The 22,859-nt window shown below is 46.8% G+C and overlaps 1 protein-coding gene across 1 annotated transcript in view; it reads right to left on the reverse strand.

Moving 5' to 3' along the window:
* col21a1 (collagen, type XXI, alpha 1) overlaps positions 1-22,859 on the reverse strand; it is a 109,479-nt gene that overhangs the window by 22,978 nt on the left and 63,642 nt on the right. The window contains exons 20-23 of the mRNA XM_057341810.1: positions 18,678-18,731; positions 17,904-17,957; positions 17,689-17,760; positions 3,215-3,250 (exon numbers count right to left, since the gene is read on the reverse strand). Of these exons, the coding sequence (XP_057197793.1) occupies positions 3,215-3,250; positions 17,689-17,760; positions 17,904-17,957; positions 18,678-18,731 (216 nt within the window). The remainder of the gene's footprint in view (positions 1-3,214; positions 3,251-17,688; positions 17,761-17,903; positions 17,958-18,677; positions 18,732-22,859) is intronic.

The following is a 22,859-nucleotide window of genomic DNA, read 5'->3' on the forward strand; positions in this document are numbered from 1 at the left end:
CACAGGACAAAGAAACATGAGGGTTTAAATAGGGAAGACAAACGAGGGATAACGAGCAAGGGCAGGTGTAGAACATAAGACACAAGAGGGAGACAATACAGGAAACGAGAGGGGCGGGGCCAATGACATGACACTGGAGAGAACGCATATTATTGTCAAAAGGACAATAATATGTTTCTCTCCACACATAACCAAAGACTTTGCCATGGCTCTGCTACAGGACCAAGAAAAACATGACTAAGGAAGCAGAGCCATGACATAAACAGTCATCAGCTCATATAAATATCTAAAAGATTAGAATTAAAGCAGTTATTTTCTGTCTAAATACCTGACTGCTATGTTCTGATACAGAACATAATGTGTATGGTTTATCTAAACCTAATTCCCCAAAAAACGTCTCTTGTCAAATAGCCCATACAGCACGGGTCTTCAACTACTTTTCTTTGAGGGCCAGATTCCAAAAGTATAAATAGGATGCAGGCCAGATTTTTACCATATCCTCATTTCTTCTGTTATTTTGTATTTATGTTATTTATTGCGTTTTGTTCCTTTTATACTGTTTTTGTTGCTGTTATTTATAGGCCATATATTAAAATGCACACAAATATTTGATCCAGTATTTGTGCCTTTTTATGATATTAAATTAAAAGGGATATTGTCTTTTTAGTTGTATTTTATATTCCTTAATGCCTTACTTTACCCAAAAATTGCTACTAATTTACTCACCCACAGTCCTCCAGTACATCCAAGATGTGGGTGGCATTGTTTTTTCAAGAAGATATTTTGGTTGAATTAAAGTTAATTCAAAAGTAATTTTGAATTTTAGTGAATTAAAAGGAAAACACGCAAATACATTCAACACAAAAGTAATCCCTGCCCCTTGTGACGTTAAATTAGCGTTTTATAAAGCGAGTCAATTGATCTGTGCAAGAAACTGAATGCTATTATCACATCTTCGGGTGAATACCGATCGCATTCATGTGCCCCACGCATTTATAGGGCAGATCCTTTGTATAGTGTGCGAGTTCTGGGGGGAGATGAACAGTGGTTTTTCGTAAATATAGCCGGTATACATAATGAATGCAGTAATAAAAACAACATCGTTTCCCCCTTATCTGAGACAACCGTTCACGTGGTGTACCCTTCCTACAGTTAGCCTACTTTCAAGGGCACAAAACACGTTTTAGTAGGCTACGCGACCTATCGCAGCCCGTGGCTGCGCAATGCATTGCTGATTGTAACGTTGTAAATAACATTAAGTTTCTTGGACTGACCGATCAAATCGCTTTATAAGACGTAAATCATTATGAGCCGCGGGAATTACTTCCGCATTGAATGTAGAAGCATTTTGGACTTGGACTAAAGAGGACGTGCATTTAAAGCACACCGTTATAAAGTCTCTCCACTTATTTGAAATGTTAAGGCGGGCTAGGTAAAGATGATTGACGGGCCGCATTTGGCCCGCAGGCCGCCAGTGTCACGGTCCCACCGTCTTGTTTATGAAATTCTAGTCGTGTGGTGGGATCGGGGCAGAGTCCTTGGGTTTTATGTGGGAAGGCCATGAGATGTTTAGGTTTTTACCTCTCATGTGTTTTTCCCACATAAAACCCAAGGACTCGATCCCACCACACGACTAGAATTTCATAAACAAGACGGTGGGACCGTGACAGCCAGTTGACTAGCCCTGCCATGCCGTATAACTCTGAATTAAGCAACAAACAGTTTTAATTACTGTCCAAATAGCATGACATAGTCATTTCAACAGTCATATAGCATTCAATAGCATGCCAACATAGTCATACTTTCCATAGGTCTAAAAGCCAAAAATTAATTTTACATTTTTTACCCTAAAACAATTGAAGAGTTTGGTTCCAAAATGAGATAACTCCGTTTTAAAAAAAACGTTTTTATTATGTTATCATGTGTTTATTGTGTTTTATTGTGTTAGTTAGCTGTATGTTGTGTTATTATGGCTTAAATCAAAACAAACCAACTGCAGTTTGATTGATATTAATTGGAATACACAATAAAAACTGAATTATCTAATTTTGGAACCAAACTCTTCAATTGCAAGTGTTTGAAATAGAAAATATATTGTTTATTTGTTTATCTGAAAACAGTGAAAAACAGTCAAAGCGATATTTAATTCTATAGGCCTTTTTTCACAAGAATCGGAATAAAATTACATAAAGAGCAACATCTCTGTCACTGAATCTATTATGTAGTGCTCAGTTAGAATCAGCCATTACTTTCCTCGGGTTGCTGTCTCGTAAACAGTACAAACAAACAGCAGTACTAGAGCTCCATCTTAGCTGCAAGGTGTTTTTTTTTAATTACGATCTAAACTTTAAAGTCCCAGTGAAATTATAAATGACAATTCTTATTTTTTCATGAAATATTGCAGCGTTTATAGTAACTAGTTTATCAATGTGGGTCATTTTCTTTTTAAAATTCATGTACCCTCATAATATTCAGTTAAAATCTGAAAATGCTCTTCCGCCCTGAAATGACTATCCATCTCAAATGACATAAACTAGACGGCTTGGCTGGGGCCTGCGTTAACTCCTCCCCTTCAACTGTCAGTCTGCTGCCAGCTTCATTTCAAAATCAATGGAACAGCCGTTTTTACACATCCAATCAATTGGCCGTGAAAAACGCAAGCCACGCCCAGTGATTTTCTCTTTTGAAATTCCTTTTCACTCGGAAATGCGTCAGAATACGGAAATAAAAACGATCGCAACTTCCGGTTCACGGGGACATTAAAGTAGTAGTTAACTTCAAAATAAGCCCCCATTGACTTTCCATAATAATTTGTATTCGTACTATGGAAAGTCAATCGGAGCTTATTTTGAAGTGAACTACTCCTTTAAACAGGCGGCAATAAGGTATTAAGATCATTTATATACAAGGACATTTAATCCAGACACTCTTGTTAGACTTACATACTACTGTAACTGAAAAAAAAAGTTTACCCTGCGGCAGATGATCCAGAAGTTAAATACCCAGAAGTGAAAAAGGCTTATTGCATTAGCTTTAGGAAATATTTTTAGCAGCTTTAGCAAATCACAGCTAAATATTAACTAATTATTTTAATTAGGCAGACTAATATACAATTAATATGAGTAAAAATGTAGCATTCGGTTTACATTTGGGATCCATATTGTTTCTGGAAAAATTACAAAAAATGCAAATTGTGGAAAAAAGGTTAACATACCTCTGCCCCTTTTTCTCCTGTATCTCCTCGTTGTCCCTGTAAAAAAAGAGTTCACAGTGGGATTAATGAATGTGAAAATATATGTAAACTAAACATCTTGGTTACGGATGTAACCTCGGTTCCCTGATGGAGGGAACGAGACGTTGTGTCGAACCGACAGAGTGGGGTTTGTCTTGAGAACCTATCATCTTCTGAGTATTTAGAAAAGGCCAATGAAAATTAAGCATTATCCCCCCCGGGGGAAAAACGCTGCAGAGTCCACTACCTACCGTAGGGAGGAATTAGTGGAGACACCACATGGTCTCACCATCAGGGGAGAACTCATGGGAAGAAAGTGTGGACAGGAGTTAACCGCAAGGTAGGAGTCCACCTGGGGAGGTCATGGGTTGCCAAGGTGGGAACCATTCATGAGGATACATCAGAAGGAACAGCCCACGGAGGGGGTGTTACCACGTCTGGAGCACTAGGTCCGGTTAGAGCTATGTGGGATAACTCAACTGTTCCCCGGCCTAAGGGGCCAGGGCTGCTCTGCCCAGCCTGTCCCCTGGAAGGGTGCTTAGTGATGGATAGAATGCCTGTTCTTTACTCGAGAGAGGCGGAATAGTGAGGCGGGATAGCCTCTGCTCCCCCCAGAGAGGGAACGGCTTCCGCAGGTGTACGCCCTACCGGCTGCTGGTCCCACACCTTGCCAGGATGCGGGCTGACACCGGTTCCGCGCGTAGGTATTAGAACCTCACGGAGTTGTTAGGCATAGCCCAACCCGCAGCTCCGCATATGTCTGCCAGAGAGGCGCCCTGAGCCAGTGCCCATGAGGGGTGTGCCTCACCCCCACGGGCAGGAACGAATAGAGATTGGTATGCCCTAACGAGGGCATCCCCGATCCAGTGCGCCAGCCTCTGTTTGGAGACAGCCCTCCCTTCTGCTGACCCCTGAAACAGACAAAGAGCTGCTCAGAGCTTCTTGGCTCTGCGTGCGGTCCAAGTAGAGGCGCCGCGCGCGTACTGGACACAACACGGATAGGTTGGGTCTTCCTCCCCGGTGGGGAGCGCCTGCAGGTTCACCACCTGGTCTCTCGGGAGAGTGGTGGGAACCTCGGGCACGTAGCCGGGGCAGGGTCTCAAGATAACGTGAGAATCCCGGCCCCGAGTTCTAGGCAATCTGTGGACACGGAGGGTGCTTGTAGATCCCCTACCCTCTTGGAGGTGAGCGCCATGCGGAAAGCCGTCTTTATCAAGACTGAGAAAGAGCGGCAACCCCGAGAGGCTCGAAGGGGGCGGGGCCTCTTGAGGCCCGCCACCTAGGTCGCAAGAGGGTACGGAGCGAGGGTAAGGTGGTCACCCTCTCGCGCCCCTTAGGAACCTAATGACCAGGTCGTGCTGTCCCAGAGGCTACCCAGCACTTGGGTCATGATGAGCGGCCGTAGCGGCTACATACATTCCCAGTGTGGAGGGGGAGAGGTTACTCCCCCGTCTCTCTTGAGGAGGGACAGCTCGTACCCGACCGAGCAACTCGCGGGTCTTCTCGCCGAGAAGAGCACCAGGACGAGAAGAGGCGCCACCTATGGGCGTATAGCGCCCAGTGGCCGAAGCCCTAGCCTGAGTGACGTCCCAACCGGACCGGGGGTGGGTCACTCAGGATCTCCTCGTCCCGTCCAGACATGGAGACCAGGTTTTGCCTGGGATGCCGTAACGTGCCCCTTCCCCTGGGGAAGCTGTCCGCCAGGGGGAGCGGCCAGGGGGAGTTGTTGTCAGAGCCTCAGCTCCGAGAACCAAGTCCTGGTTAGGCCAAAGGGGCGTAACTAGTACACTTGATGCTCCTCTTCCCTGGCCTTGCACAGGCCCTGTGCAATGAGGCTCACTGGGGGGAAGCGTACTTCCGCTTGTCCCGCGGCCAGCTGTGCGCAAGGGCATCCGTGCCGAGGGTACCTCGGACAGGGAGTACCAAAGCGGACAATGGGTGGCAGTCCGGGGAGGCAACAGGACCACCTGTGCCTGGCCAAACTGCCCCAAATGAGCCGGCTGCGACGGGGAGGGAGTCGCCACTCTCCGCGAGGCGTCAACTGACGAGAGAGCGCATCGGCTGTCTGGTTCAGGACCCCGGGATGTGTGTGGCTCGCAGAGAGCTGATCACCTGCTGACTCCAGAGGAGGAGGCGTCGGGCGAGTCATGTTAGCTGCTGTGAGTGAAAGAAAACGCCACAGCAGCTGTGCTGTCCGACCGGACCAGCACGTGCTTCCCTGCACGAGAGGTAGTAGCCTCCTCAATGCAAGTAGCACAACCAACAACTCTAGGCAGTTGAAATGCCAACGCAGGCGGGGGCCCGTCCACCGCCCCGACACTGCTTGCCCGTTGCACACGGCACCCCAACCTTGCAGGGAGGCATCCCAAAGGGGACCCCTGTCCGCAAGAAGGTCATGGAGACCAGGGGGTTAGGGTGTGTCGGCAGAAAAGCGTGTGACCATACGCCTGCTGCCGGTGTGCCACGCTCTCCAAGGAACTTGACTCTGCAGCCAGTGTTGGAGCGGTCGTATGTGCATCGACCCGAGGGGGACCCCCCCCGCCGAGGATGCCATGTATCCCAGGAGCCTCTTGTTACAGGGGGACCGCTGACTGTCTGATGCTTCAGGCAGTTCAACACTGATCGGGCGCGCTATCAGTCGCGCTGCCTCTGGGAGGCCGCGAGGGTGCGGGCTTCCTCGTCGCGGGTCTCGCGCCCCCCCCGGGGGGTGAGCGGGGCCGCTCTGAGGACAGAGTCGAGTTCCATACCGAGAAAGAGGATGCTCTGCTACCGGGGAGAGCTTGCTCTTTTCTCAGTTGACCTGTAGCCCCACCGATCTAGGTGCCGGAGCACCAGGTCCCTGTGTGTACACAACAGATCTCGAGAGTGTGCCAAAACTTGAGCCAGTCGTCGAGATAGTTAGTACCCGCACACCTCCTTCCCTACGGGGAAGGAGGGCGGCTTCCACGACCTTCGTAAAGACTCGTGGAGACAGGGACAGACCGAAGGGGAGGACCCTGTACTGATATGCCCGTCCCTCGAACGCGAACCGTCGGAACGGCCGATGTCGAGGGAGGATCGAGACATGAAAGTACGCGTCCTTCAGGTCGATTGCCATGAACCAGTCCTGACGCCTGACGGACGCCAGGATGCGCTTCTGCGTGACCATCCTGAAAGGCAGCTTGTGTAGGTGCCTGTTCAGAACACGCAGATCCAAGATAGGGCGCAACCCTCCGCCATCCGGGGAGGAGCCCGGCATGCAAATTTCATTCGCCAATTTTCATTGGCCTTTTCTAAATACTCAGAAGATGATAGGTTCTCAAGACAAACCCCATTCTGTCGGTTCGACACAACGTCGAGAGACTGACAGAAAGGGAACCAACGCTATTGTAAAATACCTGCCTAATTCAGAATTAGAATTTGCTTTATTGCCCAAGTGTGTGCAAAAACACGAGGAATTTGTTGTGTTTTTTTATATGCTCTTGGTATATAAAAAACATATACACATGACATGAGAACAGGAAGAACAACAAGTAGCCTAAGTAAAAAATAGGTAGTAGCCTACTAAGGAAAATAATTAATAATAATAATGTTGTATACAGTAGGAAGATATACAGATATACAGCTGTATAAATAAAAAATATCTATATGTATTTAGATAATACTTGAGAGAGAAGTGGTGATTAGGAGTGAAGAAATGAATTGCAAAGAAAAAGACAGGTATTGGGTAATAAAACAGGTAACAATTCTGTGTTAGCTTTTTAAGCTGCATTGGGGGAAAAAATGTTTTATGCCTAGATGTTCTGATGGGCAGAGATCTGTAACATCTGCCTGAGGGGAAAAGTGCAAACAGTTTGTGGCCGTGGTGAGAGGGGTCTGTGATGATGTTACCTGCCTGTTTCTTCACTCTGGAGTTGTACAAGTCCTGAAGGTTGGGCAGGTTAACACCTATTATCCTTTCAGCTGTACTAATGGTCCGCTGTAGTCTTCTTCTATCTGATTTGCTGACTGACCCAAACCAAACAGTTATAGAAGAGCACAGAACCGATTCAATGACAGCTGAGTAAAACTGTAAAACTTTGTTGACAACGAAAGTATAACCTCTGCTGGGCCTTTTTCACAATGGAGTCTATGTGAATGTCCAACTTCTGGTCATGTGAGATGGTAGTGCCGCCCAGGAACCTGAATGATGCTGTCACAGTGCTGTTCATGATGGTGAGTGGGGGGAGTGCAGGGGAGTTTCTACTGAAGTCCACTGTCATCTCCACTGTTTTGAGTGTATTCAGCTCAAGGTTGTTTTGACTGCACCACACAGCCAGATGCTCAACCTCTTGTCTGTAAGCAGACTCGTCGCCATCCTGGTTAAGACCAATGACAGTGGTGTATTATGCAAATTTAGGGAGTTTGACAGAGGGATCTTTAGAGGTGCAGTCGTTAGTGATTGATATGTAGCTGTGACGGGGGAGCGTCCATGTGCCTGATGCAAGTTCACTGTCACACAGCGCCCCCCAGCTCGTCTTTGAGGCATACGTCGTCACCACTTCCTTCTGCATACCGAGCCGAGCTCCATGCCTGTGAGGAATAGATGAGGGGATTTCCAGGACAGCATAGTTCTCGTGCAGTCGTGCATCACATTGAGCATCAGGACACTTTAGAGGACACTTTTCCACTTTTCAGGACACTATCGGCAGATTGGGTTCTGCTGTTTGTCCTGTATGCATCGCTGCCGGCGGCTTGTTTGTATCCCCACACTTCGCTCTAATATTAGTGTATTTTATTATCATTACTTATCAATGTCGTTGCTAACTTATCCTGATATCTCAATAACCCTGTTCTTGTTATTTACTTGAAGGTTCTAAACCAGTGGTCACCAACCCTGTTCCTGGAGATCGACCGTCCTGCAGACTGCAGCTCCAACCCTGCTTCAGCACACCTGTCTGTAATTATCAAGCAAACCTGAACACCTTGATTAGATAGTTCAGGTGTGTTTGATTGGGGTTGGAGCTGAAATCTTCAGGACAGTCGATCTCCAGGAGCAGGGTTGGTGACCACTGTTCTAAACCAAAAGTGATAGTTAACTTAACGCCGTTAGCATAGCAATAGCGTGTTAGCTTGCTTTCTGTTTACACTGTGGAATATCATCTTGCCTTTGGTTTGTCTTGTGTGCTAACTGTTTCTCTTTTTAAGCGAGTATACTACGATTCATCGAGCAACCTTGGTAAATTGGAATTGCACTTCAAACCCGGTGAGCTTCTATTCCTATTATTGTTACTTGCACCTCATGTCATATGTTTAGCTTAGCCTTCTCTGTCAGCTGCGAGATTTTTATATGCGATAAATGCAGGGAAATAGTTAGGCTGACAGAGAAGATCTTAGAATTAGAGTCTCGCATCCAATCTTTATCTGAGGATAGTAAGAGTGTAAGGACCATAGAAAACACTTTGTATGCGAGCAACATTAGCGCACACAGCTCGGTTCCGGTTGAACATCCCCCGCAGCTGGGAAACTTCGTGACTGTGAGACGGCTTAGTCGCAGGACAAAACATCACTCAACCGTTCCGATTACAGTCTCGAACAGGTTTGCCCCGCTCAGTGACGCACCGACTGAGAAACCTGCTGAAAGTGCCCTAGTTATCGGTGATTCTATTGTTCGGAACGTTAACATAGAGGCACCAGCCACCATAGTCCAATGTTTACCGGGAGCCAAGAGCACCTGACATCAAGTCAAATTTAAATGTGCTGGCTAAGGCTAATCGTAAATTCAGTACGATTGTTATTCACGTCGGCATAAATGATGTTCGACTCCGTCAATCGGAGATCACAAAAGATAACATTAAAGAGGTGTGTGAGCTCGCAAGCACGATGTCAGATTGTAATATTCTCTGGCCCCCTCACTGCTTATCGTGGTGATGAGATTTATAGCATATTATCATCACTAAATGGCTGGTTGTCTGAGTGGTGCCTGCAGAATGATATAGTTTTTATAAATAACTGGAAGAGTTTTGAGGGCAGACCTGACCTGTTGAAACGAGATGGTCTCCATCCCTCCTGGGCTGGTGCTTCCATCCTGTCTAGAAATATGGCAAAAAGTCTTAATAATGCTAATGCTAAAGATTGACTCGCTGGGGCCCAGGTCAGGGAGCAGACAGAATGGCTGAACCAACTGTCTGCTTGCCGTCTCACATCGCAGAATACACAAAATGTACAACATGTAATAATCCGTTCTCCCAAACATCACAAAGTGGAGACTGTGTCTGTCCCCCGGATTAGCAAACATAAAATAATACGTAAACCTCTTGAAAGTAATTTAATAAACGTTAAACAAATTAAGCATGAACAAAATACAGATAATCAACTGTTACGACTCTGATTGCTAAATATTAGATCTCTCTCTAATAAAGCACTTTTTGTTAACGATATGATAACAGATCATGAAATAGACATGCTCTGTTTGACAGAAACATGGCTAAAACCAGATGATTATATTACTTTAAATGAATCTGTCCCCCAAAATTATTATTATAAACATGAGCCTCGTCTAAAAGGCAGAGGGGGAGGTGTCGCAGCACTTTACAATAACTCTTTTAGCATTTCCCAGAAGTCTAACTCTAAATATAATTCTTTTGAAGTCATGGTACTTCATGTTTCAACACCTAATACTAAGGATAAAACATTTTTCAAATTTATTCTAGCTATTGTATATAGGCCTCCAGGGCACCACACAGATTTTATTAAAGAATTTGGTGGGTTCTTATCAGAACTAGTACTGGCCGCAGATAGAGTCCTTGTCGTTGGTGACTTTAACATCCATGTAGATAACGATACAGATGCCTTAGGAATGGCTTTCAAAGACACTCTTAACTCCATGGCCATTAGTCAACATGTGTCAGGACCCACTCACCTTCGTAATCATACTTTAGATTTAATACTGTCTTACTGTATAAATGTGGACAACGTTAAAATCCTTCAGCAGAGTGAAGACATTTCGAATCATTATCTGGTATTATGTTTACTTCACTGGCCTACCGCTGCAAATAAAACTCATTGTTACAAATATGGTAGAACAATAACTTCAACTACCAAAGATGCATTTCTCGATAATCTGCCTGAATTGTCTCAAATCGCTAGCATGAGAAATAACATCGAAGATCTTGACACTACCACTGAAAATGGTAATTCCACCTTCTCGGTAACGCTAGACACAGTTGCTTTTCTATGTTTAAAGAAGATTAAAAATGGCAGTCCCATACCGTGGTATAATGAACACACTCAGGCTCTAAAGAAAGCGGCCCGAAAAATTGGAGCGCAACTTTAAGAAAACTAAATTAGAGGTATTTCGTACAGCATGGAAGGATAGTAATCGAAAATACAGGAAAGCCCTAAAAACTTCTAGATCCACCTAAAACCAGCACAACCCTAGGTTTTTATTTAACACAGTGCCTAATTAACAAAAAATAAATCGTCAGTGACTTCTGATCCTGTATATCAGCATAGCAGTGATGACTTTATCAACTACTTCACATATAAAATCGAAGATATTAGAGAAAAAATTATAACAATGCAATCAGAAGTGAAACCCGCTGAACAAACTAACTACAGCGCCCTTAAGGAGATAATGCAATTATTTTATACCGTAGATCACGATGAGCTGTCTAAAATCATTAGATCATCTAAATCAACAGCATGCATGCTAGACCCTATACCTACTGAAAGAGATGCTCCCAGAAATTATAGATCCTCTTCTTGGTATTATTAACTCATCTCTGACATTAGGACATGTGCCTAAAGCATATAAGGTGGCTGTTATAAGGCCCCTTGTCAAAAAACCCCAACTCGACCCTAGAGAACTAGGGAACTACAGGCCTATATCGAATCTACCTTTCATATCTAAAGTTCTGGAAAAAGTTGTTTCAACTCAATTATGCTCCTTCCTCCAAAGGAATGACATCAATAAAGAATTCCAGTCTGGATTTAGAGCATGTCACAGTACAGAGACTGCTTTGATCAGAGTTACAAATGATCTGCTATTGGCGTCTGACCGAGGTTGTATCTCGTTATTGGTGCTGCTAGACCTTAGTGCTGCATTCGATACCATTGACAACAGCACACTCCTACATAGACTCGAAAATTACGTCAGCATTAAAGGAATAGCTTTGAAATGGTTTAAATCTTATTTATCCGACCATTTTCAATTTGTAGCAATAAACAATGAGGTGTCACGCAAATCGCAAGTCTAGTACGGTGTACCACAGGGCTCAGTCTTAGGGCCTCTGCTCTTCACATTATACATGCTACCTCTAGGAGATATAATAAAGCGACACAGAGTTAGCTTTCACTGTTATGCTGATGATACTCAACTTTGAAACACAGCAGTTCCATCGAATAATGGAATGCATAGTCGATATAAAAAACTGGATGAGTAACAACTTTTTATTACTGAACTCGGACAAAACAGAAGTGTTACTTATTCGACCGAAAACTGCTATACGTAGCCAACAACCAAAAATACTGCTTAACTATTGACGGATGTTCCATAAAACCCTCGTCGTCAGCAAAGAATCTTGGCGTTCTATTCGATAGTAGTCTGTCATTTGAGAGCCATGTCGCCAACACCTTTAAAATTGCGTTTTTCCATTTTAAGAATATATCTAAACTACGTCATATGCTGTCAATGTCAGATGCAGAGAAGTTAATTCATGCATTCATGACATCAAGACTAGATTACTGTAATGCACTGTTAGGTGGTTGCCCTTCAGGCTTATTACAAAAACTCCAACTTGTCCAAAACGCGGCAGCTCGTGTTCTTACACGTACAAAAAAGTATGAACATATTAGCTCGGTTCTGTCAACCTTGCACTGGTTACCTATAAAGCATCGTGTTAACTTTAAAATCTTGCTCATTACCTATAAAGCCCTACATGGTTTAGCTCCTCAATACTTGAATGAACTCCTTTTGTATTACAGTCCTTCACGTGCATTACGCTCTCAGGCATCCTGTCAGTTGGTAATACCTAGAATTTCAGAATCAAGTGCAGGTGGTAGATACTTTTCCTATCTAGCGCCTAAACTTTGGAATAGTCTTCCCTGCACTGTCCGGGGGGCAGACACACTCTGTCAGTTTAAATCTAGACTAAAGATGCATCTTTTAATCTTGCATACACTACACTTCCATAATATAAATCTTCTGAGGGTTTAGGCTGCACTAGTTAGATCAACCGGAACCAAAAAAACAACTGATGTACTTGTTGCATCAAAGAGTGCAGAACAGTACTCTACTCTCAGCCAGTCTTGTCTCATTGTTGCAAGGTTACCACAGCGAGCAGGATGCAGTTCATGGCCTGACCTGATGGTAGAGCGGAGAATGGGAAGTGGCGACCTGACAAGAGCTGAGATGATAGAGCTGGATAAAGAAGGACGCGGTCACCTGACACGTCTTCATGGCCTGACCTGATGGTAGAGCGGAGAATGGGAAGCGGCGACCTGACAAGAGCTGAGATGATAGAGCTGGATAAAGAAGGACGCGGTCACCTGACACGTCTTCATGGCCTGACCTGATGGTAGAGCGGAGAATGGGAAGCGGCGACCTGACAAGAGCTGAGATGATAGAGCTGGAAAAAGAAGGACCTGACATGTCTTCACCAGAAAATTTCAAATGCTATTAGATTATTAATGATAATCTTAAACTACAATTTACCTTATTAGTAAGTTCATTTATTTTATTTTGCCTTGTTGTGCAAGCTCTCTGGAGCTTGTGGAGAGGCAGCAGCTTTTGCCAGAGGGGAACTGGAATCCCCTGGTTGGGCCTGGGTTCTCCTGAGGTTTTTTTTCTCGATTAGAGTTTTGGGTTCCTCGCCACTGTTTGCATACTGTTTTTGCACTATTTGCCTGGCCGGGGGGGCTGCTTTAGAATATTAAAGTTTTACTTAATTAATATTGCATATAGGAATTTATAGTCTGTTATATTTGACCTGTGTTTCTCTCTCCTTTATCTTAAATGTGTGCACTCACTGAGCGTGTGTGTGTGCGTGCGTGTGCTTGCGTGTCTGTGCGCGTACTTGTCTGTGTGCGTGTGTGTGTGTGTGTGTGCGTGTGCGTCTGTGTGTGTGTGTCTATGTGTCTATCTATGTCTCTATCTATGTGAGTTAGTATGTGTGCATATTGTGTGTGTGGAGTGTTTTGTATGTGGGTATGTCTGTCTTCTGTGTTTTCAACTTTTTCTTGTTTTTGCAGGTACAACTTTAATTGTTTTGCTCATAGTCAATATGTCTTATGTACAGCTGCTTTGTAACAATGAAAATTGTAAAAAAGTGCTATATAAATAAAGTTGAGTTGAGCATCAGCTATGCTCCTCCATGCTCGAGGCGGGACTCTCGCTTTCAACCAAAAATTGCAGCGGCTGCATGCGGAGCAGACCCAGTGGAATGAGCGGGGATTCCACCGCCATGAGACCTAGCATTCTCTGAAAATTCTTGAGTGGGACGAAAGCACCTACTCTGAAAGAAGCCATAGAGCGCTTGACTACCGATGCGTGTTCTGGCATTAGCCATGCTCGAACCCGCGTAGAGTCGAGCGTCATGCCCAAAAATGAAATTCTTGAGTGGGGGTTAGCAAACTCTTGCCTAGGTTGAATTTGAACCCCAATTTCTCCAAATACCCGAGGACAGTGGACCTTTTCATTCATATCTCTTTTTCCAACTGGGCTAGAATAAGCCAGTCATCCAGATAATTCAGAATGCGGATGCCCGCTGTCTCAGGAGGGCAAATGCCGCTGAACATTTGGTAAATGTACGCGGGGAAAGAGAAAACCCGAAGGGAAGGACCGTGTATTGGTAAGCTGTCCCCTCGAATGCGAATCTCAAGAGCGGTCTGTGGCGGGGCGCTATCGGGTTGTGAAAATAAGGGTCTTTCAGATCCACCGATATAAACCAATCCCCCGGGCAATTTGGGCCATAATCCGTTTGGCAGCGAGCATTTTGAACGCTCATCTCATAAGCGAGCGATTCAAAACACGTAAATCTAGAATGGGTCTCAGGCTGCCATCTTTCTTTGGGACGAGAAATGTAAAACTGTAAAACCCTGCCTCGCTGTGAGCCATGGGAACTTTTTCCACAGCTTTTTTCTCTATCAGGGCTTGTACTTCAGCTCTGAGGATATGTGTGCGATCGTCTGAGACCGAAGAGTGTAATATGCCTCTGAACCGGGGAGGCCTGTGAACGAAATGAAGCGATTAGCTGTTTTTTGTCACGTTTATGATCCATTCTGAAATGCCAGGGATAGAGCGCCAAACATGAAGTTTGTCGGCGAGCGTTTGTGGAGTCGCAGGACATTGGCTGACATGCGCCGGCAGAATGCTGCTTTTCGCTGGTAAAGGCATTTTTGTCAGGGGCGGCACGCTGCATGGCAGCGGGTGCCGTCTTCGATTGTAACATGGCGAGGGGTAAAATTGCTCAATTTGTTAGGAGTTAAAAATGGGGGTTTCGCCATTACAGCAATAGTGGGTTTGGGAGCACGTAACATGCGAGCGGGCGCATAACCTATAGCATTTGCACAGTGTCAGCACAAGGTCGAGCGTCAGTCAGGGACGGGGACCTCTTACCCTGGGAAGACTTCAGATCGGGCTCTGCTCTCGGCTGCTGCTGGGGGCGTCGGATTGGGACGTTGCTGCTGTGGTGGTGGTTTTGAATTGGCTGATATCAGCAGCACTTCCTTCTCTTCGGAAGGAAGTGGAGCAACGCCTGCAATGACTACTGTGCTTCGGTGAAGCGCTGGGTGAAGCCATCGACAAAAGAGCTGAACAGACCAGCCGAGGATACGGGAGAATCGAGGAGGGCCAAATGGTCGGCGTCCTTGATGTCCGTCAGGTTTGACCACAAGTGGCGTTCCAACACCACCAGGCTGGCCATGGCTTGTCAGACTGCTTGGGCGGTGATTTTCCTGGTGCACAGAGCCAGATCTGTTGTGCTGCGTAGCTCGCGGAATGACACCGGGTCGGGCACCTTTTCATTCCATATCGCAAAGAAGCTTCGTCTGGAAAACTTGGAGCACCGCCATCGCGTGGAGGGCAGAAGCAGCTTGGCCGTCGGCGGCATAAGACTACACTGCCAAGGTAGATGTCACGGCACGGCCTGGACGGGTGGCTGGGTCTCGCTTTCCAACCACTGGCTGAAGATGGGCAGAGGTGGGCAGCTACGGATTCTTTCAGAGGTGGGAGCTTCGTATAGCCTTAGTCATCAGCACCATCAACCAAGGAGAGCGTGTGGGTGACAGAGGTGTGGGCGCGGGTAGAGTGGGGGGCCGCCACGTTCTAGTGAGCTCTTGGTGAACCTCTGGGAAGTAGGGAGCTGATCTCTGGTGGGGAGGCTGCTGATGGCACTCCGGCTGCAGGAACCACTCTTCTAGGTGGCTGTGTTCCAGCTCGATCGGAGACGACCAGTCGATGCCGAGCTCCGCAACCGCTTTGCACTGGATTCCGGATGGGCGTCGCTGTATTCTTCGTCCGAAGCAACCCAATCATCACACTCCGAGGCAGGGGACAAAATGTCATCCAGCTCGTCTGTACCGCCGAACGAGACCATGTCGCTGGCACTGGAGGAGGGGAGTAGGTCCTCGTAGGCGAAGCAGACAGGATCGCTGCGTTGTGGTGGAGAGAGAGCACGCCGGGGCTCAGCCGGTGTGGGCTCATCTGCACGCTCGCATTCTGGCTCACGGCTCTGCTGCTTTTTCTGTCTCTGCTCGAAGGGGACAGGCGGGGGAGCAGAGGGAGCACGGTGAGGGAAAGGCGCTCGCAGTGAGGGCAGCTTGATCCTCTGAGAGCGGTCTTGGTGTGGGACCATCCCAGGCAGTCGACGCACTTAGAATGGACATCTTCAGTGGGCAGAGAGGCTCGGCAAGAGGAAACTCTCACAAAGCATTGTTTTGTCCTCACATAGGAAAAATCATATGTTTGGCATATATGACATAGGCTTTCCTTATTTTGCCAAGTAAGAGATGTTCTGGTGCAACATTTTGATCAACCAAGTAGAAAAGGGATAAGTTTACAATTTAAGTGAAGTTTAGGCTTACAACCAGGGTAAGCAGCTTCCACACTATTGTATCATTTTCCTCTGATTTTAGGGATAAGTTGTGATTAGGGTTTGGGGTGGTTATACGCTTTTTCTACATAATGTTGTTCCAGGGTCAACAAAACACATTTGTTCCATGAAAATCTCTCACTTGACAAAATCGTTTATTTTCTTAATTTGACTATTTTCATCCCTTTCCCATTTTTGTTTACAACATGGCGAAATGTGATGTCCAACTTTGTCTACTCTTTATTCAAACATATTATTAAAATATATTAAAAAATGTCTATGTGTGTTCCATAGTTGTGTTTGGAGTGTAAACTTCAGCTTTGCTTTGAGAAGAGTTTAAGAAGGCACGTGAGCAAGGTTATTGAGTCAACACTGTGAAAATTAAAGGTGCCTCAAATATCCTGTTGTGTACTCCAAGCCCCTTAAACTATATTTGAGGTGCTTCTAAAAAAAATTCTCATAATAGGGTTATTGGTGGAACCATATAGTCTTGGTGGTTTTTCCAGGAACTTGAATAACCCCATATTCAGTTCTGAAGTTCTGCATCTATGTTGGTCTGTGTGTTTTTTTCCAGCTCTGCACAGACCAATCACCATATGACCAAATAAAACATACGGCATTAGAAAAGCATTTCTAAAGCATACGGAGCAGTCAGTTCACAGATAGCTTTCACCGTACTTTAAAGTAATGCGCCGATTGGTCTGTGATTAAACATCTGTCTATGCAGTACTCTCCGGTGTTCTGCTCGTGCAACAGGCGGGATTTCAAAATCTTTCCAAATAAGTTTGTCAAAAAACTAAACTAAAGGTTTATTGTTTCATTCAGGGGACATTCAAAGCAAATAGTGTACAAATATGACCTCCAGGCAGAACTTTTGGCCACTACTGTATATGAAACCTGTTATTAGAAGATGTCCTCATACATTATTCTTTGCAGCGGTGCCATAGAACAACCATTTTCCCCCCAAAGAACCACTTTGTGTTCTTCGAAATTCTGCATTATCATCTAAAATCTAGAAAACAATTTTGAATCATAGATTTAAAACTGAATGACCACAAAGAAATCAAAGCAAACTTATTTTTTTTCAACAGCCATCGAAAATGTTTTTAGATTAACAAAAATGCTTGTGAACCACAAATAACATTTTCATGAATGCTGTTCTTCTTTTGCCATGGCATAAATAATCATGACCTTACTGAAGTTAATAAGAGCTACATTCGGAAAATCTGTTTACCATGAAGTGTGCTTTTGCCTCCAAATTTGAACAAAATTGCAAATGTCAGTATTCCTTCATTAAATCAGAATAAATAAATGTAATTTGGGTAAAGTAACAAAATTATTTGGTTTTCAGAAAGCTTGTCACATCCAAACCCCAGATATAATGTGATTTCTTAAATATTTAGTTACCTTTCGGCCCTGTAATCCCGGCATTCCTGGATGTCCAGGCTGACCAGCTATCCCAAGTTCTCCGGCCTTACCCTTGATTAAAAACATCATGTACAAACATATAGAGTATGCACGTAAATATTATCTCATGTTTAATATCATCAGTATTTAGTGTATTAAGGAAACTTTAACAATTCAGTAATTAAGCGTTTAATCTGAAAAACTAAATATTTTACCTCTGGCCCTGGATGTCCTGGTTGACCTGGTACTCCACTATCACCTTTATGGCCCTAATTATGAGAAAGGTTACATTTCCATGTTCATATGTATATTTTGCTAATAATATATAAAGCAAGAATAGCCTCTGTGAATGATAAACATTAGAAAGAAACTAATGATTAGATTTGCCAGCGATCACTCAATAATTCATTAATTTTGTTCTGATAGATTGAGCAAACAGCATTGTTACAGACTTTTATCTAGGATGGATGGTTTTAATATTTAGGCACCTGTTAGGGTTATATTAAAAGACAATCCAAACACCAGCAAAAGTTTTGGCAGGTTTACAATGGATGTAAAGCTTTTCATTTGTTTTATTTTATTTATTGGGCCAAAAATGTTATATAGACTGCACATATTTCTACATGTCTGCATTTTATCTCAATGCGATCAAACAGAATATTATTGTTGCCATATTATTGCTGACATTTGAAGGTAATTGCAGTAGAGATAATCTAGAGATGTTTTATTCCTTGGACATCTGTTACCTTTGGCTCAGCTCCATTTCACATCACATTTCCCATTCAAATGCATCATTATACACATAATGAAAGGTGATTGTGAAATTTAGGCAAACAGATTTAAGTGTTTTTGACATAACATTAGTAAATATTGACTACACCAGTGTGTTGATCTTTTGAAAACAATGTAAAAGCGAATCCAAATCAATGAATTCAATATAATTTAAACATTATGAATGGCATTTAGAGGTCAAAGACATGCATTGTGACCTTAGGGCCAGGTTGTCCATTTGAACCAGGTATTCCAGGCAAACCCCTCTCACCCTGTTGAAAGACCAACACAAACACGAAATGAGACCAACATGAAATAAAAAAAAACTTAAAATCCTTTCTTATACATTCTTTATGCGTACATGAAATTATGACATTTGTAACAACCAATCAGATTGCTGGATAAGGTTTAGGGCCAGAATTACTAAACAGGCAAAAATGGCACAAGATGGGAGTGGAAATTTCTCCGGGTAATTTACTATCGAGGCGCACATTAAAAAACACAGGTGAAATATCTCATTCCCATAATGATCATCGCAATCTGCTAAGAGCAGCCCAAATTAGTGCAGGGTTTAAAGGTGCACTGAAATCAAAATGATTTTTTTCCTTTTATAAAAAATATGTTCCCTTTCTGTCGGTCTCTCGACGTTGTGTCGAACCGACAGAATGGGGTTTGTCTTGAGAACCTATCATCTTCTGAGTATTTAGAAAAGGCCAATGAAAATTGGCGAATGAAATTTGCATGCCAGACTCCTCCCCGGATGTCCGGGTATAAGAGGGAAGCCGGCATGCTCATTCATTCACCTTTTTGTTGAGCTTCTCTACGATCTTTGGTGATAATTTTTCTGCTGGAATCTATGACGCAGACAGCGGACGGTCCCTTCCTGCAGTGACTCTCCCCTGGGCGTCTCGGCAGTTCCGGAGGTGTTCGAGCAAATTTTCCTTTCTAAAAGATCAAATTTCTCCAACGTGGCATGTCCCGCTGTTCTCATGGGTGCAACACACTCATCGAGGAGGGGGACGGACACGATGCCTACTTCCAGTACGCTGGGGCAGACGTTGTGGATACGTCCTGTCCGCACTGCGGGCGGTGATGATTCAGACGTTGCGTCACGGGTGGCTGTGTTCCCATGGGGGTTAGCCACCACCTCATTTGCTCCCTGTTCCGTGGCGGCAGGACTACGGCCCTGCCGTCCGCTACGGCAAGCAGCGAGGGTGATATGAGGATTACCGTGAGTGATAATCCGCCAGCCACTGGCTCACAGACCGTTCACACCTCGTCTTGCTCGTCTGACCGTTCCCCAGGAGACGGTCCGCCGTCTTATTCCTCAATCACGTATTCGGACACGATGCGTGATGATGAGATGTCTCTTGCAGCATCGGGGGGTGACGTACTGCCATCCGATTCCGACGATTCCTCGGGCTCCCTCCCTCGGGGGGTCGAGCCCAGGAAGAAGCGGATATCGAAATGTCAGCCATGCTTTCCTGGGCCGCCGTGAGTGTTGGGTTGCAGTGCCCGCACTGCCTCTCCCGGCGCTCGCGGCTGGCTACATGGCGCCTCGGGTTTGAGCGCGGCTCCAAGCCGCACCCGCCCCCAGTGCCGTGTTTACCGGAAGTGCATGAGGAACTTAGTAAGACCTGGAACGCCCCCTTTCCGGCACGTTTCACGTCACACAAAGTTCTTTCACCATCTCTTCCCTCGAGGTTTTGACAGCTGGAGGATACGTCGCTGGGGGGGCTCGACCTCGACTCCCGTCCAAAGCATGTGGGGTCTCGGCATCTCTGGTATCGAGAGCTTACATTGCAGCGGACCAAGCTGCCTCCTCTCTCCACACGATGGCTCCTGCCAGGCCAGGGCGTTGAGAGAGCTCCACGAGGGTAAGACCGACCCAGCGCTTATGCAGGAACTCCGCGCCGCCACCGACCTCGCTCTACGGGTGACCAAGGTGACCACGCGGGCCCTGGGTCGGACGATGTCCACACTTGTGGTCCATGAGAAACTCCTCTGGCCGATCCTTGCGCAGATGAGTAAAGCCGAGAAGGTCTGCTTTCTCGACGCACCCGTCTCGCAAGGGGGGGCTGGTTGGTGTTTCTGTCGAGCCGCAGCGGCCCCGCTCACCCCCTGCCCGTCGGGGGGCGCGAGACCCGCACTCGGCCTCCCCCGGAGAGTTCTCTACAGTAATGAAGCAGTCTTCCATGCCTCGACTCGGCCGCCTCGGCCGTCGAGTCCAGTGCACTGTCTGCATCCCAGCAGCCCTGGTCCTCTTCGACGCCCTCCAGCTCTGGTGCCCCCCACTCAGGCGGCCCCCCCTGGAGGAGACAGCGAAGAGGAGACCATCGCCCCATCAGCAGCCGCCCTCATGGGAAGACCTCAGGGGGATCGGGGCTACCATTGGGCCCGACCCCAGCCACATCGCTGGGAAGTCGGATAGGGACGGATCCTGCCCCGTCTCTCCATCTGCTGGCCCCCTCCGGGGGGGCTAGTGCCCACTTACTCTCAAAAAGAGAGTTTCCTCTTTCTCTGGGTTATCACAGCCGCTCCCACCCTCTGCACGACGGTTAGCGGCAAACTCGACGTTGCATCATGGCGAAGCGCAATGTCGAGTATAAACACCAGCCCTCACCACTCTCAGTCAGACAGTGCGTTGAGCTGCGCAGTCACCAAGCAGGAAAAACAGCAGAGCCGATCTCCTCCCCAGGGGACCTCCCCCGGCAAGGAATCCATACTGCTAGCCATCGAACTACTCCCCGGGGGGACGATGAAAAAGATCATACCTTTAGTCCCCCTGTCTCATTCTGGGAGCCTGTCCGGCTTCCCAGACTGTCAGGCTGGCTAGGGAAGACGATCTGTCTCGGCTACGCGATCCAGTCGCCTCACGCCTGCCAAGTTCAGGGCATCCGATATACCTCAGTCAGAGGCTAGGATGTTCCCGTACTTTGGGCCGAGGTCTCCACCCTTCTGGCTAAGTGAGTGATCGAGCCCGTCTCACCAGCCGAGATGTTCAACGGGTTTTTCAGCCTGTACTTCATTGTCCCCAAGAAAGGCGGGGGGTTGCGCCCTATCTTGGGTCTGTGTGTTCTGAACAGGCACCTACTCAATAGCTGCCTTTCAGGTTGATCACGCAGAAGCGCATCCTGACTTCCGTCAAGTGTCAGGACTGGTTCATGGCAATCGACCTGAAGGACGCGTACTTCATGTCTCGATCCTCCCTCGACATCGGCCGTTCCTACGGTTCGCGTTCGAGGGACGGGCATATCAGTACAGGGTCCTCCCCTTCGGTCTGTCCCTGTCTCCACGAGTCTTTAAGAAGGTCGTGGAAGCCGCCCTCCTTCTCTACGGGTACTAAATATCTCGACGACTGGCTCAAGTTTGGGCACACTCTCGAGATCTGTGGTGTACACAAAGGGACCTGGTGCTCCGGCACCTAGATCGGTGGGGCTACAGGTCAACTGAGAAGAGCAAGCTCTCCCCGGTGCAGAGCGTCCTCTTTCTCGGTATGGAACTCGACTCTGTCCTCATGAGCGGCCCCGCTCACCCCCCGTGCGGGGCGCGAGACCTGCGACGAGGAAGCCCGCGCCCTCGCGGCCTCCCAGAGGCAGTGCGACTGACTACAGAGCGCGCCCGATCAGTGTTGAACTGCCTGAAGCTCTCAGGCAGTCAGCGGTCCCCCTGAAACATTTCAGAGGCTCCTGGGATACATGGCATCCTCGGCAGGGGTGGTCCCCGTCGGGTCGATGCACATACGACCGCTCCAACACTGGCTACAGAGTCAAGTTCCTTGGAGAGCGTGTCACACCGGCAGCAGGCGTATGGTCATCACGCTTTTCTGCCGACACACCCTAACCCCCTGGTCTCCCATGACCTTCTTGTGGAAGGGGTCCCCTTAGGGATGCCTCCCTGTAGGGTTGGGGTGCCGTGTGCAACGGGCATGCAGTGTCGGGGTGGTGGACGGGCCCCCGCCTGCGTTGGAATTTCAACTGCCTAGAGTTGTTGGTTGTGCTACTTGCATTGAGGAGGCTACTACCTCTTGTGCAGGGCAAGCACGTGCTGGTCCGGTCTGACACCACAGCTGCTGTGGCGTATATCATTGGTGGCATTCGCTCACGGCAGCTAACATGACTCGCCCGGCGCCTCCTCCTCTGGAGTCAGCAGGTGATCAGTTCCCTGCGAGCCACACACATCCCAGGCATCCTGAACCAGACAGCCGATGCGCTCTCTCGTCAGTCGACGCCTCGCGGAGAGTGGCGACTGCATCCCCGTGCAGCCGGCTCATTTGGGAGCAGTTCGGCCAGGCACAGGTGGTCCTGTTGCCTCCCCGGACTCCACCCATTGTCCGCTTTGGTACTCCCTGTCCGAGGCAACCCTTGGCACGGGGTACGTTACGGCATCCCAGGCAGAAC

The sequence above is a fragment of the Triplophysa rosa genome, linkage group LG9 (genome assembly GCF_024868665.1).
Source record: "Triplophysa rosa linkage group LG9, Trosa_1v2, whole genome shotgun sequence".
NCBI lineage: Eukaryota > Metazoa > Chordata > Actinopteri > Cypriniformes > Nemacheilidae > Triplophysa > Triplophysa rosa.